This window comes from Vipera berus (genome assembly GCF_964194415.1).
Source record: "Vipera berus genome assembly, chromosome: 2".
NCBI lineage: Eukaryota > Metazoa > Chordata > Lepidosauria > Squamata > Viperidae > Vipera > Vipera berus.
In genome coordinates this window covers 221,998,436-222,014,342 of record NC_138203.1, presented here as the reverse complement: position 1 = coordinate 222,014,342, position 15,907 = coordinate 221,998,436, and the positions used below count along the sequence as shown (strand labels likewise).

At 38.7% G+C, this 15,907-nt stretch overlaps 1 protein-coding gene across 1 annotated transcript in view; it reads right to left on the bottom strand.

The window, feature by feature from the left end:
- SEMA3G (semaphorin 3G) overlaps positions 1–15,907 on the bottom strand; it is a gene marked incomplete at its 5' end in the record, with an annotated part of 110,008 nt that overhangs the window by 27,923 nt on the left and 66,178 nt on the right. The window contains 4 exons of the mRNA XM_081316992.1: positions 663–805; positions 1,345–1,461; positions 3,114–3,204; positions 9,411–9,530. Of these exons, the coding sequence (XP_081173118.1) occupies positions 663–805; positions 1,345–1,461; positions 3,114–3,204; positions 9,411–9,530 (471 nt within the window). The remainder of the gene's footprint in view (positions 1–662; positions 806–1,344; positions 1,462–3,113; positions 3,205–9,410; positions 9,531–15,907) is intronic.

Sequence of the window (15,907 nt, the reverse complement as noted above, 5' to 3'; positions counted from 1 at the left end):
AAATCAATATAATGAATATACACATTCAGATATCTTCATTTCTCATATTCTCATTTGACTCACAGAAAACAAGTAATCAGACTGAAGCCTATTATTGCTTAACCATTTTCATAATAACCAGTAATACCATAAATCACAAAATGACATGCCCTTGTGCTAAGTTATAAAGTGGCCTTGTATCTATTAATAAATCTCTTTAAACTCACCCGTGAAATATAATTAGGCACCAGTCAAAGACCAAATGATCCATTTCACTTGTGCATAAAGATGTCAACTGACTCGTTTAACCTATATTTCTGATTTATTTATTACATTAATTTATATACTGCCTCCTTCTAGATCTCTAGCCAGCTTGCAACAACATCCGCAAAACACATTACAATGTACCACTAAAACAACAGAGCAGCAATAAAAATAAAATAAAGACACATCATATGGCCTTTATCTTCAACTACCATACAATAATTCAACTGCTTCTCCTAAATTAAATCCTAAAGGCTCGTGAGAGCAGCAAGCAACCACTTCACAGGGGATAAGCTGTCCCAGGATCTAGAGATTTAAAAATATGATATCCAGAGCTGCAAGTTTTTTTTTTCAGTTCAATACCAGCTCACGTCTCTAAGGGGGCATAATTATGCCCAGAAATGACCTGAGAAACTCACCACACAGATTCTGCCCACACGGCTGAAGATGGCATGCCCTTTGCTGTCTGACTCTGCTGCCTTCTCCGTGAAGAAGAAATAGACTTTGTCATTGTCCCGATCATCATTCTCTGGGATCATATAAGCAGCAACAAATTTGGGAGCTGAACAAAAAATAATAATAATAATTGGACAGATTAAGAAAAAAGATCCCCAGAAGCAATTTGTAGCTTGGTGCTGGTCGTAAAAGTTTAAAATCTTGGCAGATTCTGTCTTGGAACAGTTAATGAAGATTATTGCCAAGAGAGATAACCGATAAGGACTCTTATTAAAACTCTACAGGGTTAGTTATATAAACACTTCCCCATCTCCTCCTTCTTTCCCATGTACAAATTTACAGTGATCATGACCTCCATTTCACCTTTCCCCCCCTTCTTATTTCTGTGGACAACACTCCCTTTTTCATTGATTGCTGTGTACATTGTATAGGTTTCTGTCAGTCACTTTTCTTCTCACTATCTCTTTGCTTTGCATGAGCTTTGTTTAATCCCCTTTATATCCTTGCCATGACCCAGTGCACAACATTTATGGAGCACACACCTATTTCATTCTTTGCCTAAAATGAAGCAATCCCAACTTCTCTAAGCCTGCATATTTACATGTTCACTATGTGCCTTTTGACGATGACTTAATTTTTCCCTACCATTAAGTAGCCTCTGGTCCATCTCTGTGCGTAGAGAAGAGCGATGTCCCATGGTCCGGAAGATCACAGGGTCCCTGCCCAAGAAATCGGCTGTTAGCCCCATATACAAGTCTCCACCTAGAGAATAAGTTCAGTTAAAAACAGTAGTTGTTTATATACGTGTTTTGTATTAACACTTTTAATAGTAAAGGCACCAGCACATAAAGATGCATTCCATTATATTTAAAAGATTTCATGAGTATTCTGATTGCCCTATAACACGGGTCTGCAACCTTGACAACTTTAAGACTTGTGGACTTCAGCTCCCAGAATTCCTCAGCCAGCTTCTGGGAGCTGAAGTCCACAAGTCTACGTTATCAAAGTTGCAGACCCCTGCCTTATACCAGTCACAGATGGTTCACGGTGAGAAAGCATAGCTTGCCTAAAGCCATCAATTGCATTGATGGCAGAGGTCAGATCTGAACGGGAGATTCCTTGGCTGCTATTCTGACAAGTCTGGTCTCTCAATTCTCCGGGTCTTACTAGATCAGCCCTTTCTTATGCAACAGCCCATGGGATCTGATGGGGAGGGAAGTCCAGATGATTTCATCTACCATTTTTAATCCTCCCGTCTGTTCCTGTTACTTTTCCCATCATTTTTCTTACCATAAACAATTCTTTACCAAAAGTAACACTGAAATGTATAGCACAATTTTTTGTGTGCGATGAGGAAAGAAAATAATTGAAGCATGGGGGAAGCAGTTGTCCCTGGAGAGAATGAACGGAGTTTTGTAGCTGCCTTTCCTTTCTCTACTGTCTTTTCTTTTTTTAAATTATGTGGACTCAAAATCACACTGAAATTCTAAATGAATGCGACTATACTGGGAAGGAGCAGGCCTTACATCTATAGGGAAAACTCATCAACACAAGTCTTTAAAAAATCAGCCCAGTGTTTCTCAACTTTAGCAATCTTCAGATGCAACAATTTCCAGAATTCCCCAGCCTTAAAGTTGTCAAGGTTGAGAAATACTGGGTTAAACAATCTTTGTCCTCATCCTGGTTCTTCTCACAGATTCCACTGAGCACTAAAACATAATTTAAATATAAATCGGGAAATTGAGACTAGAAGAGGTAGCAGTCTTTTATTTCAGCAAAATAGCAACTGTTTTCTCCCTTGACCCTCAATACTATAGCTACTGCTTATAATGGTAGTCTTAGAAAACACAACAGGAACCCTTATCTATTACAGAATCATAAATTCAGCAATTGCACAGCGGATTTTACATAGGAATTCAAGAAAGGCCTCGGAGAAATACACCCTCAGTAGTGTATTATGTTTTTTTGGTTTTGTTGAAGCATTTTGTTCATTATTGGGTTTTTTGTTTTTGTTTTTTTTCCATTTTGTATGCCACCCTACATAACAAATGGTGAGAGAGGAGGCTTTCTAATACATGCTTACAGACAAATAACCCAAGTTATTGATCATTGAGCAGAGTGACCAGCAGCAAACTGGAAGAATGGTCCAACAGATCCTTTCTAGACTTTTCTGAGTTCGCTTGAAGAACTGAATTCTCTCTGGAGAACAGAAAAAGGCCAGGCAAAGAAGCCTAGAAGATAAATTCCTGAAAAGTCCACCTGAAACAATGCAATTATTCAATTGTTTTCACCATGTCTTAAACTGTAGATTAAGGTAGCAGGAAAAAAAATATACGCATAAAATAATAAAATAATAAATATCCATGGACAGCTATTAGGATAAAAGATTCAGATTAATTTACTTTGGCACTTACTGAAAAATATGCTTGCAAACGCCCGATTAGGCTCATGTGGACATCTGCCCCGGCCACTTTCTATACTGGTTGGATCCAAGCTGAACATGTGCTGGAAAGAGAAATGAGGGGAAAAAATTAGGTTTCCACACCAAGCAAACAGAGTCAAAGGAAACGTGGAAGTACTTATGTGATAAAAATGAAGAGAACTCTAAAAGGCACTCAGATCGTAGGATGTGTAAGGAAACCCTTGTTGTGATAGCACAGATTCACCAAGAGGAAGTAACAGCAGCTTTTTATTCTTAATATAAGCAAAAACCAAGTTACTAAGACTGATGTTCATCCCATTATTAATGCTATGGCTTTCTCAGTGCCAATAGAGCTTGGAATATTTACATATTTATGAATAATTTTAGTTGGTTATGTGTTGCTGAAATTAAAAAAAAATATTTCAAAATCAGTTGCCAATAAGGTATTAACACTGTCACACGGTCTTTCTATCAATTTTTTCAGTCAACATTTCAAAATCATAATGGACAAAGCCTTGAAATTAATGGCTTGGATCTGAACAGCAGGGATGTCAAACTGCTGGCCCGCGGGCCAGACGCGTCGCAACGAAACCGTGCCCACCCCATTGCCGGCAATGGGGAAAAAGCTCCAATACGTCGCGCAACGTCGCGAGTTTGACATGTCTGCTGAACAGTAAGGGGAAAAATTAAAGTTAATTAAACTTTAATTTAAGCTTTAGTGTTGTTGAGCATTTTAGAAAAATTTACCTCCCTCTCTAAATCAATCTCTAATGACCCACAGATCTTATAAACTTAGCCTTTTTACCAAATTAGCCTTTCCCAGTTGAATTATAAATATACTTAATATACAAATATGAATTTGAATATATTAAACCTGCCGAATCTGCAAACATCTGGGAAACTGAAGAGAAGGAAAGTTAATCTAGACTGTAATGGTATAATTACAAGTGAAAAAAAATGGAAAAGGGTTTATTCTGTTATTTCCTAAATTTATATCTCAACTTTCATTCAGAAATTCAAGGTGGCATGCCTAATGCCAAACTCTTGAAATTATTTATGATATTTCCACTCCATACAAATTTCAGTGTTTATAATTCCCAATATTTTGCAGTTTGAAATCTTCAATTGTCTTCATTTCTGGCAGCTTGCTGGCATAGCATCCATGATGTAACAATATCCTGCCCCTTGAACTGCTACAAAAAACCCCTTTCCTTACACAGTATAAAAGAACACACAGAGAGAGACACCCACACGGATACCACATCATATTTTCAGTATGTACTATGCATTTCTCTGGCCACTTGCAAAAACAAAAACAAATCTAAGTTGTTGTGGGAGGCAACCTACCACTATGTAAAGATGGTGAAACTGAGTCTTTTCATCAAAAGTTGGACGATTTTTTTCTAAATTTATTTTGGTAATAATTACTATTACAGCAAAACGTTGCTGCCCCCTCAAATAATAAATAAGTTCTTGTAGTGAAGTTACATATCCTTTTTAACAATACAGTAACACTGTATGAAGAAATGAAACAGGGTAGAGACATTGTTCCTCTATAGTGGAACCTATAAAGGTATTTCAAAACTTATTTGAAATGCTTATTTACAAAAATCACCAAAAATTTTCCGACCCACCTTACCTTTCCTTCCTTCCTTCCTTCCTTCCTTCCTTCCTTCCTTCCTTCCTTCCTTCCTTCCTCCTTTCCTCCCTCCCTCCCTTCCTGCTATCTCCATTCCTCCCCTTTTTACCACAGTCACTTAACCCCTGCTGACTTCTTCCAAATTCTCTCAATTTTCTGCCTCTTCCATATAAGGAAGTGTCCAGTGAGCTCCTGCTTGCCTTCTACTAATATATCAATCTATGATTCCTGCACATCATTACTTCTACTTCTATTAAAAATTCTCTGCTCGCTATGATTCCAGTAGGATAACAAAGTGACATTTTTTCAGCAGAAATGTTTTGCAATAACTTCACCCTGGTTCTCAATTGCACAGTAGAGCATCTATGAGGTGGGTGGGAGAGAGCAGCATTCTTGAGCCCAAAGTCTACTCTAGGCGATATGGGGAAGCAACCATTTTGTGTACAGTGCTTCCAACAATAGTGAAAATCAAACCAAGCAACTCTTTGCTGATATTCATGATGACAATAACAAAGTTTGTGAAACTGGCTACAAACTAGCTAGAAAGATTACTATTGGCCTGCTAAGAAGGTTGCTTATGTTTCTTTCCTAGCACAGTTAGGTTGCAGTAGCGGTTAAGTATAAGCCTTAGTAGAGGTTAAGAAGTTTGGGTTTAAGAACTTAGAGAGAGAGAGAGAGAGACAGAGACAGAGACAGAGACAGAAACAGAGAGAGGGGAGAAACAACGCAAACAATTGCATTGCCCCCCCCCTCCAAAAAAGGTGTCAGTTTCATTCTAGGTTCATATAAACCAGCATGGAGCCACAAAAAGGCTGACTCATCTCTTCAAAAAAACTGACATTTGATTTTAGTATTGACTCTCAATGTTGTTGGTCAATGACAAAATAAATGATGATCAAACTTACATTATATGGAGGTAAAGGCCACAACCCATCCTAAAATTGCATTAAACGTCCTTGCCACAGTTAACTGTTTGGTGAAATGTTTTTGGTGCAGTCTTCACTATCCTGTTCAATTTCAAGAAATATCCCTCAGCTTAATGAAACTGCCTCCTTTGAAAATTGCAATGCTGATATTATTTCTGCAATTTTTTACTGTTTCTCTAGAGTCATTGCCTTGGCTGGACAAAGCAATCTCTTCAAATCACTTTCATTCAGGCTTTCTGCACACCCACACTTGGTATGACTCCCTTGCAGGCGCAACACAGGGCTCAGATTGTGTTTCTGCTTTGCATGGCAAACCAGAGTGATGTCAGTCTGAACATTTGGGGAGGGGGTTGCATGATGTGAGAAGTCCAAGTGATCATCCCAGGGGCTCATGATAAACAGCTGTGCTGAAAGGACTCATTCTCCCACAGGCTTGGTCATAAAAGCTTCTGAAATTGCCAGAGCCAAGAAGGGTTACGAGGTGAAATTGGGTGACCTTCCTGCTTAGGCCAGCTTGATTAATGAGGAAAGGACAAGAAATGCCACCCACAGATTTTATATCTGGTTGTTGATCAGGGTGTTTTTCATGAGAGGCCAGTGGGTCAAATGGTTACTAATTGGTTTTAACTCTTGGTTAGTTTTGATTTTATTTGTATTTGTTCTTTATGGAGCTAGACTAGACATTTAAACTGAGTTTTATAGAATGCAAAATTTTATTACTACATAATCTTTGTTACATCAAAGATTTTGTAATTTATGTATATATAGAAAGGTGTTGCATATATGTGCGTGCACACATACACACACACACAAAGACAACCATACATTTTCAGGAAGTAGACCCCAAAGCCTTCTAAGAGATTGAGCTAATAATGGATCTGTCTGTCTGTCTGTCTGTGTCTGTCTGTCTGTCTGTCTGTCTGTCTGTCTGTCTGTCTGTCTGTCTGTCTGTCTGTCTGTCTATCTATCTATCTATCTATCTATCTATCTATCTATCTATCTATCTATCTATCTATCTCAAACTAACAGACTAACTTGGTCCTTCTGGTTGCAAGGATTTTGAACAATGTGATCAAATAGGTGCAAATTACAGAGAGCAGTTAGTTATTTTCTACAATAATGCTTCCAGATTTGGGCATTTGTAGGTACTTAAGCAAAATGACAACAGGTACAAGGGGGTTCACAAGGCAGTGAAAAAAATCAAGATAGTCAAGTCTGCTTGCCATCTCAGCTTTTTGATCTATTCACATACACCCCGAAAGTCCCTAAAGACAGCAACACCAAAACACAAAATGACTAGTTTGGGGAACATGATCAGTTACAAACTATCAAAATATCAAAATATCAATTTTCTCTTTAAAAGAAGATTATGGTGCCTATTTGGGATCCAAAGACATTTTTAAAATTAAGACAACACTGGAGACTGTTGTTTCATTTCATAGCAGTTATTTCCTAATTTAAAAGATTTCTTTAAAAATGTTAGAAACCATGGGGGAAGCAGCAGCTTCCAAAATAGATCTCACAGTTCCAAAGGAATCCATTCTTGGAAGCTACAGTATTTGTAGCTCATATCCCAAATATCTTATATAGGCCCAATATTTATGCAAGACAGATAGCTTAATATTAATGTAGAGCATTATACAGTTGCAATTTCACTGGTTTTTATAGGTTGCTAGCACTGATGATGTTACCTAGGTTGGGTTATGAAACAACTGCAGGAAAACAATCAAGCTCAGAAAGCACCAAGGACTCCTCATTTTTTTTCATCTATCCCCATGTAATGTTATGTCTGCACTCTCCATTTAAGTATGCCTAGGAGTGAATGCTAGGGATGCGGTGGCTCAGTAGGTTAGGACGCTGAGCTTGTCGATCAGAAGGTCGGCAATTTGGCGGGTCGAATCCTGAGTGCCGCGTAACAGTGAGCGCCTGTTACTCGTCCCAGCTTCTGCCAACCTAGCAGTTCAAAAGCACGTAAAAATGCAAGTAGAAAAATAGGGACCACTACGGTGGGAAGGTAACAGCGTTCCGTGCGACTTTGGCATCTAGTCATGCTGGCCACATGACCACGGAGACGTCCTCGGACAAGCGCTGGCTCTTTGGCTTTGAAACGGAGATGAGCACCGGCCCCTAGAGTCGGAAACGACTAGCACGCATGTGCGGGGGAACCTTTCTTAGGAGTGAATGAACATGTTCAGATGGAATATGCAAATTGGGTTTAGTTTGGTTTGTTTTTTAAAAAGAGAGCAGACAGGAAAATAGGCAGAGGAAGAAAGCAGTATAAGTAGGAGTTAGATATGAATGGAGCAATACACTGATCAGCTTGACAGCTTCATATATCCTACATTCATTTCTTAGAAGGCTGAGAAAGCTGAACAAATTCCACAAAGGCAGTTATGTTAAATTGCAACAACAAGGAGGCTAAGTGCACTGAACTGAGAAATCAAGGGTTTTTTTCCTATTTGAGAAGCATAAGCACATAAATCAACTTTTCCAAATTTAACACGATATAAGGCATTTAACACAAAGAATTGCAAACCTAGTTGCTGTCTGCATTGATTCCTTCTTGGAAATGGAAATATCACTGTTTAATCTTTCTGCGTTAAGTGAGTAAACTTGTACACATACAAGAAAAGCTCTGTTAAATCAATCAAAGGCTTCTATATGGTTTCAAGAGATATCTGTCAGCTTATGAAACCAGATACTAGTCTGATTAAATCTTTGTCTGATTCAAAACATCTTTTTTTCTTTTATTTGCAAAACTGTAGTTTACTGTATTTAATACGGTGACTTACTTTGAATATAACACATTATAGTTTAGTATTTTATAACAACAATCCTCGCTTCCTCTCATGCCAGCACTCCTGTCTCTCCAATATTGTTGCATTCATTTGCAGTTTTGTGTAGTTACAACTCAATTTCAATCCAGAAGTTGAGTTATTTCTTTTCACCATTATTAAGGCCAGCCATAATACTACCCCATTGTCCGAAACCGATAGGCAGCTACTGATTTCTTTGCAGCTGCCTTGGAAATGGGAAGGGAAGGGAAGGCAAGCACAAGGGAACTGATAGGGGGAAACCATACGTGATGTAATGGTTGAAACATTGGAATGGGACTGGAAGGACATGGGTTCAAATCTCACTCAACTGGTACACCCTTGGGGCAGTCACTGCTTCTCAATCTTGTAAGGATCAATGAGGGAAGCTCCCTCCCCAAGGAGCCCACCCTTATTTCTATAGCAATCGGGATAGATGCTATAAATATAATAATGAATAAAATAAGAGTACCATTTTCCACAAGAAAAGGGAAGGCTTGGGAACTCTTTCCTCACCAACAAGTCTTCCTTCATCTCCTTTATTTGCTTTATATCCTACCTTTATTTTTTGCAACTCAGGGCAGGATATATCATCCTATTTTTCCTTTTCCAATTTTTCTGTGAGATGAGTTGGACTGAGAGAGAGAGACTTACTCAAAGTCGCCCAGCCAAGTTCAGTGAATAGTGGAGGTCTAGAGTTCATGGTGGGTAGAAGGTTTCTAGTCCAGCATCTTGGCTCCCTCAGTTGAAAAAAAGGCTGACTGACTCAAAGAAACATTTTACAAACAAAGAAAAGTCATCTCCTGCCACCCCAGGGCAGGTGTTGTTGGTCACAACTGCTCTTCATAGAAAAGGGTCTCAATCCTTCACTAGAGTACTTATAAGGTCTATGAGGCACCTTGTCTCCTTACCTCTCCTCTGTGACCCACATAGATGAAAGCACAGATGGGATGAAAAGCTCCAGTCCCGCAAGCTAAGAGATGAGTCCGGTTTAAAGGATAAAGAACTCGGATATAGTTTGCACACTCCGTCTGGAAAAGAAATGACAATTGGTATTTGCAATGCTTTCTATGTTTCCATGAAATGACTTCATCTGGATGGTCACAGCTAGGTATTATGAGTAAAAGAAGGTGTTGAGCAAAGGATGACACCACTAGAAGTAGGCGGGACTTCTGGTTCAAGGGATAAAGTATCATGAAGAGATACAGAGTTATTGAGAACCAAGCTCAACTAGCTCTAGCTTTGGTTTCTGAACACTGATTTTGGCCAGTCCTTTTCACCCATTCTCCATGCTTTGGAACACCTTACCCCACAGAGATCCAGGAAAGCACCTGCAATCCAATCATTCAACCTATCCCAGGAGGAAAGCATGTTGCGATGGTTAGGTCACTTGGTCAATACATGGCTTAGTATGTTTTCTTCTGCTTTTATACAACCGTAAAACCATTAGTTAATTTATTACCTTCAGGGGAGTTTTCTTGTTTTATGGTGATTTTGACTGTTAGCAATGTAGAGCCTTTGGGAATGGGCAGCTTAATAAAGAATAAATAATCAAAAACAGTAAAGTGATACATTGAGCATAATGAACCAAACAGCATTTTCCATTTGCCAAACTAATGTTATTTTAGATCCAATATCTATACTGAAGTATAGAAAACAAATCCCTTCTCATATTTCAAGTACTCACACGCCATTTCCCAGGGTTATAAAAATCTTTCTTCTCGTTGAGACAATATCACCACCGATCATAGTACAGCTTTTGATCAGGCAGCAAACTTTTCTCGTGTTTTCCAAAGCGGATAGCAAATTCCTGTTTATCTCCACATTACAACCTCCTCCCATGTTCCTGTCACTTCAGCTGAACCAATGGTGATCTTTCCTCACCTCTGACTGCGTGGATGACTGATGTGACTGGAACCATTGTATTATCATTCATAGGTCAGGAAGTGAGGTTGTCATATTGCCTTGTGCAGTGATATCCTGTATTAGTCTAAGTATATATAATGTAACACTGCTGTTAAATCAGCAGAAAACAGGAAGTATCACAATGGGTCTTAAAATAACATTTTCATTTAGAAATTCAAATGGGCATCTTGAAAGAAATTTATGCAGAAAATAAGGTTTATCCTGCCATAGTTGATAACCATGTCCCATGCAGGAAGGGAGGACGGACGGACGGACAGACAGACAGACAGAGATTTCTGCTTTCCAGTCTTTATTTTTCAGGATAGATTTCTTTTTCTCAGAAATGTTTATATGGACACACAGTCTCCATCACTTGGTGCCCACCACGTAGCCTCCTCTATATGTCTATGTTAAAGACTTTTTAAAATTTAAAGTAAAACTAAATAGGAAGCCAGCATAAGGCAAAGCACAGTGCCAGTCTCTAACATCAGATTCCTTTGTAGGAAGGATATGCGGTACTCAAAGATCCCATTGTGATGACAATATTTTGAAGGATTAGTTCTTTTTTTGACAAATGGGATGTAATGGGACACACATAATCCTGCACGTGGCTGACACACGGTAGGTTCGTTTGGATAGGGAAATGTATTGGGGATGCCCAACTCCACCTTACAATCCCTCCCATACCTTGCAGCAGGAGGTCTATTGGGTAAATACTGCTACATTTCCCCAAGAAAAGATGAAGGACAACATAAAGGGTTTCTAATGGGATTATCTCAGCTACTTCTCTATCAGCAAAATTCCAGAAATATTAATCCCACATTTAATTTGACTGTTCCCTAGATGGCTATTTTCCCCACATCTTCAAGCAATTCCTGGATTAAAGTTCTGCCTCCCCGGATTTGACCCCAGAAGGGAAAAAGGAAAAATGGCAAAGACAGAATGGAGTTGCCCCTTCCTCTTTTTAAAGCCTACCTAAAAGGAGAATCTGTTTGATTCTTGCAGATTTTGGACATTTATGTCCATATTCCTGGATTGATAGACCTAGTTTTGCTTTCAGGTTTCAGCATCTGTATCCCTTGAAATCAGTGCCAGGTTTAGACCTGGTGAGGCATTAAGCTATATAAATTTAAACCAGAAGGCTTCAGAAAGGAACATATTGAAACAGAACTTTGGGTGACCACAAAAAACACTGAATACACACACACACACACACACACACACACACACACACACACACCTTTTAATTATTTAATAACAAGGCATTTAAAGTGAAAAATACAATTTATTTTCAAATGAATGTATTTACTGCTAACATATCTATCATTTGGCTGGCTTAATATCTCTCATAAATTATAATACAGTACAACAACATACTTAAATGTAATTTCTAAAAGCAAAGAGAAAACAAATATCAAACATGTGGTGGGGTCCTAAGTTGTAGCTTGTTTGCCTTATGTCTGAATCCAGCATTTCTTGAAACAGATTATCTCATTCATTTTTGGGTGCTTCCTACAAACTTGCCAAGGGAGCCATTTTGTGAAGGTACTTGGTCTATTCTCAAAATCTCAAATGTACCCCCAATTTAAAACTATTGTCTATTCCTGATTTTAATTGCTCAGAAGTTGACTTACAATAATCAAATGCTACTTTAAACTCCAACAGTTATAATAAAATTGTTGGCAGACATTCTCAAAAGGTAGCTATCTTCCAAACAAAGAGGACTTGATTTTGGAAGAGCTGTTTCCAAAGACAATAAAGTTAAGAGGCCAGGTGATTAAAGGGGAAAAAAGAATACATATGATTTAATTGTTTGCTTTGTTTCCTACATGTAAAGCAGGCTATGCTATCGAAATAAATTTGTCCAGCAAGTTTCATAGAAAAATGGGAATCTGAATCTGGGTTTCTGTACTCCATGCTCATAATTTAACAGCCGTAGTACACAAGTTCAAAAATATACTTTCAGAGCTACAAGTTATTGAAAAATATTCCTTCTGTTTCAGAAATGGAGAGTGTCTGGATTCTGTGACAGCCATCTCTACATGCTGGATTCCAGGCATCAAGATTATGGGAGATTAGAGATTCCTCCCTCAGAACAGAATACCAATGAAGCCTGGAGAGTTGATACTGACTAGGCAACTTGGTTCTATGGGCATAAGGCAATATATAACAATTCAGGACCCATGAATAGAATGGGATTTGACATAAAACATTCATTTCTAGGGTCCAGCAATCCCAAAGGCCATCTTGGACTTTTCTCTGCTCTAAGAGTCTTATGAAAATTTAGGGAAACTTCAAATGAATTGGCTCATACCCTAAATAAGAAAATGACTGACTTATAAGCAGCCACTCTCTAATGCTTCAAACTAGATCAGGCTTCCTCAACATGGTCCTATAATACCATAGTATTAAGCATTAAACTATAATGCTTCAAGCCAGAGGGCTGGTAGCTGTGCTGCATGGAGAATATGAGAGTTGTAACCCAATGTATGCAGACAGTACTAGCTGATAAAGACTGCATAGAACAGTAAAATACATAATCCCTCTCTCTCAGAGCAAGACCTCCTCAGGACTTCTTAATCCATTTTGCTTCCCCCACCCCAGGAAAAATTATTAGTAAAAAAGAACACATCAGAATCAGAGCAAGGGCCTTAGATTCAGTTGCCTGCAAATTCCAGTTAAGATGTTGGGGGGGGGGGCAAGTGTTGCTGGTAGGGACACAATTACAGGAAATGAAGGAGACAAACAACCTTCATCTAGCCAAACCAGTTATTTAAAACGGAAGTTTAGTTACATGGCAAAATAACAAACGATTACTCAGAAGTCTGACCTGGATTAATTGTTGACTTTTCCGGAGCAGAAGTCATTGGCAGATAAGCAGAGAGAAGCCATGGAGTCTATTGGAGGCACCACCAGATAGATTCCAATGGCCATCACACATAACAAACTATATTATGTATTGCTGTAGAAACCCAAGGTCTTACCCTCCCTTTCTTACACTCGTCTTTCCCTCTGCATCATATCATCAAACAGAACATGTTGTATCCCAGCTCTCATTTCTATTTTGAACACACCACTTAAAAAAAAAAAGTCCCTGGGTATTTCAAGTAAACTAAGTAGTAGGCTGCTCTTTTAACACTCAGTCTCAAAACCAGGCAACAGTTGGTACCCACTTACGTAAGACTACCCACGGGTTATATTAAAATGGGAAATCTGACTGATACTAAGGAGGTATCACATGTTTTCATGATAACTTTATGATGAGTTCAAAGACTAAGTTAAAGGTGCTCATAATGCATCAGTTCAACTTCCAAACCAGAACTATTTAACCAAGAATTGCCTTTAACTCCAAAAGCCAAACGCAGAGCCTAGAAACCTGCAAAGGTTGCCACCAAACTGTAATTTTAACAAGGTAGTGGGGGGAAAAAATGATAAAATATCTCAGAAGAAAGCAAACATAGTAATAATAATAATAAAGTTGGAAGAGACCTTGGAGGTCATCTAGTTCAACCCCTTGCTCAGGCAGGAAACCTTATACCATTACAGACAAATGGCTGTTCAGTCTCTTCTTAAAAACTTCCAGTGTTGGAGCATTCACAACTTCTGGAGGCAAGTTGTTCCACAGATCAATTGTTCTAACTGTCAGGAAATTTCTCCTTAGTTCTAGGTTGCTTCTCTCCTTGGTTAGTTTCCATCTGTTGCTTCTTGTCTGCCGTCAGGTGCTTTGGACAATAGCTTGACTCCCTCTTCTTTGACCCCTGAGATATTGGAACACTGCTATCATGTCAACCCTCGTCCTTCTCTTCATTAGACTAGATATACCCAATTCCAGCAACCATACCTTATATATTCACTATATACTGTAGGTAGTCTTTGACTTAACGACCATAATCTGGACCAGTTTCCATTGTTAAGCAAGATGATTATTAAATGAGTCATTCCTGATTTTACAACTTATTTTGCCATGGTTGTTAAATGAATCACTGTACTTGTTAAGTAGATCAGGCGGGTTAAGCAAACCCAGCTTCCCCCACTGAGTTTCCTTGTCAGAAGTCTGATGGTAAGGTCTCAAATGGCAAAACTCCGGGACAGTGCAAGTGTTGTAAATACATGCCAGCTGCCAAGCACCCAGATTTTAATCACATGACTCTGTAGAAGCTATAACAGAATGACAGGTCTGGAAGGAATTTTGGAGGTTATCTAGTCCAATCCCCTGCTCAGGCAGGACACGTGATACCATTTCAGACAAATGGCTGTCCAATCTCTTCTTAAAGACTTCCAGTGTTGGAGCATTCACCGCTTCTGGAGGCAGGTTGTTTAATTGTTTTAACTGTCAGGAAATTTCTCCTTAGTTCTAGGTTGCTTCTCTCTTTGGTTAGTTTCCATCCGTTGCTTCTTGTCCTGCTTTCAGGTGCTTTGGAGAATAGCTTGACTCCCTCTTCTTTGTGGCAACCCCTGAAATATTGGAACACTGCCACCATGTCACCCCCCATTCTTCTCTTCATTAAAGCAGACATATGCTGTGATGGTTATAAGTTGGAGGACTGATTGTAAGTCACTATTGTAATTTTAAATGGTCGCTAAATGAATGGTTGTGAGTCGACTAGCTGTACTTAATTTTAATCAAATATAAATGTAAAAGAATGAAATCTTACTGAGATTTTGTTCAGGTCATAATCATTACTTTTGGAATATGCCCTCCTACCACCGTGCCTTTCAAACAGTATGTGGTGCCTCTAGTTGGGGAAGAATTTTATATATCCATTTGAATAGGATCAAATTCATCTCTAATGTATTTATTTGGACAGAGATTCTTCCTGTAATTTAGGCATGTCCAACATGCGGCCTGCATGGAGCCCTGGACAGCTAGTAATGCGGTCCCAGAAGATTGTAAACTTTTAACATTATTATGTGATTTTTAGCAATATTTATATACATTACTTATATTATATACTTTATATGTGGCCCAAGACAATTCCTCTTCACTTAATGCAGCCTGGACAAGCCAAAAATCTGGACACCCATGTTGTAATTCATATTATAATATCATCAATTATTCCTTTATTAGTCTTTCAGCCAATAATGACATTGCTAGTGCTGCTAATGCCTTTATGTATTTTCCCTCCTCAAGAGATTGAGGAAAATTGAGGAAAAGTAGCATCGACACTTTGAAACAGGCAGCGTTCCACAGATCAGTGTGTTCCGGGCACATAAGCAACTCCCATAATTCCCAAATGGCACAATTCCTGGCCCTGCTGAATCGGAATTCTGGGAATTGTATTCCTAAAAACATCTGGAGGGCATGAGGTTGGAGAAGGTGGAGCTACAGTAATTTCCATATTTCTCATAAGAAAATGCCTATTCAAAAGGAAAATTATCTCATTTCAAATATATAATCAAAAAGTCAGCCTGCCCTTCAAGTGATTATTTTGTGCCTTGTTACTCTTCTTCAGTTTCCAGAGAAGAGTCATTTATTTGAATTCTTTCAAAGCTTGATAATCAA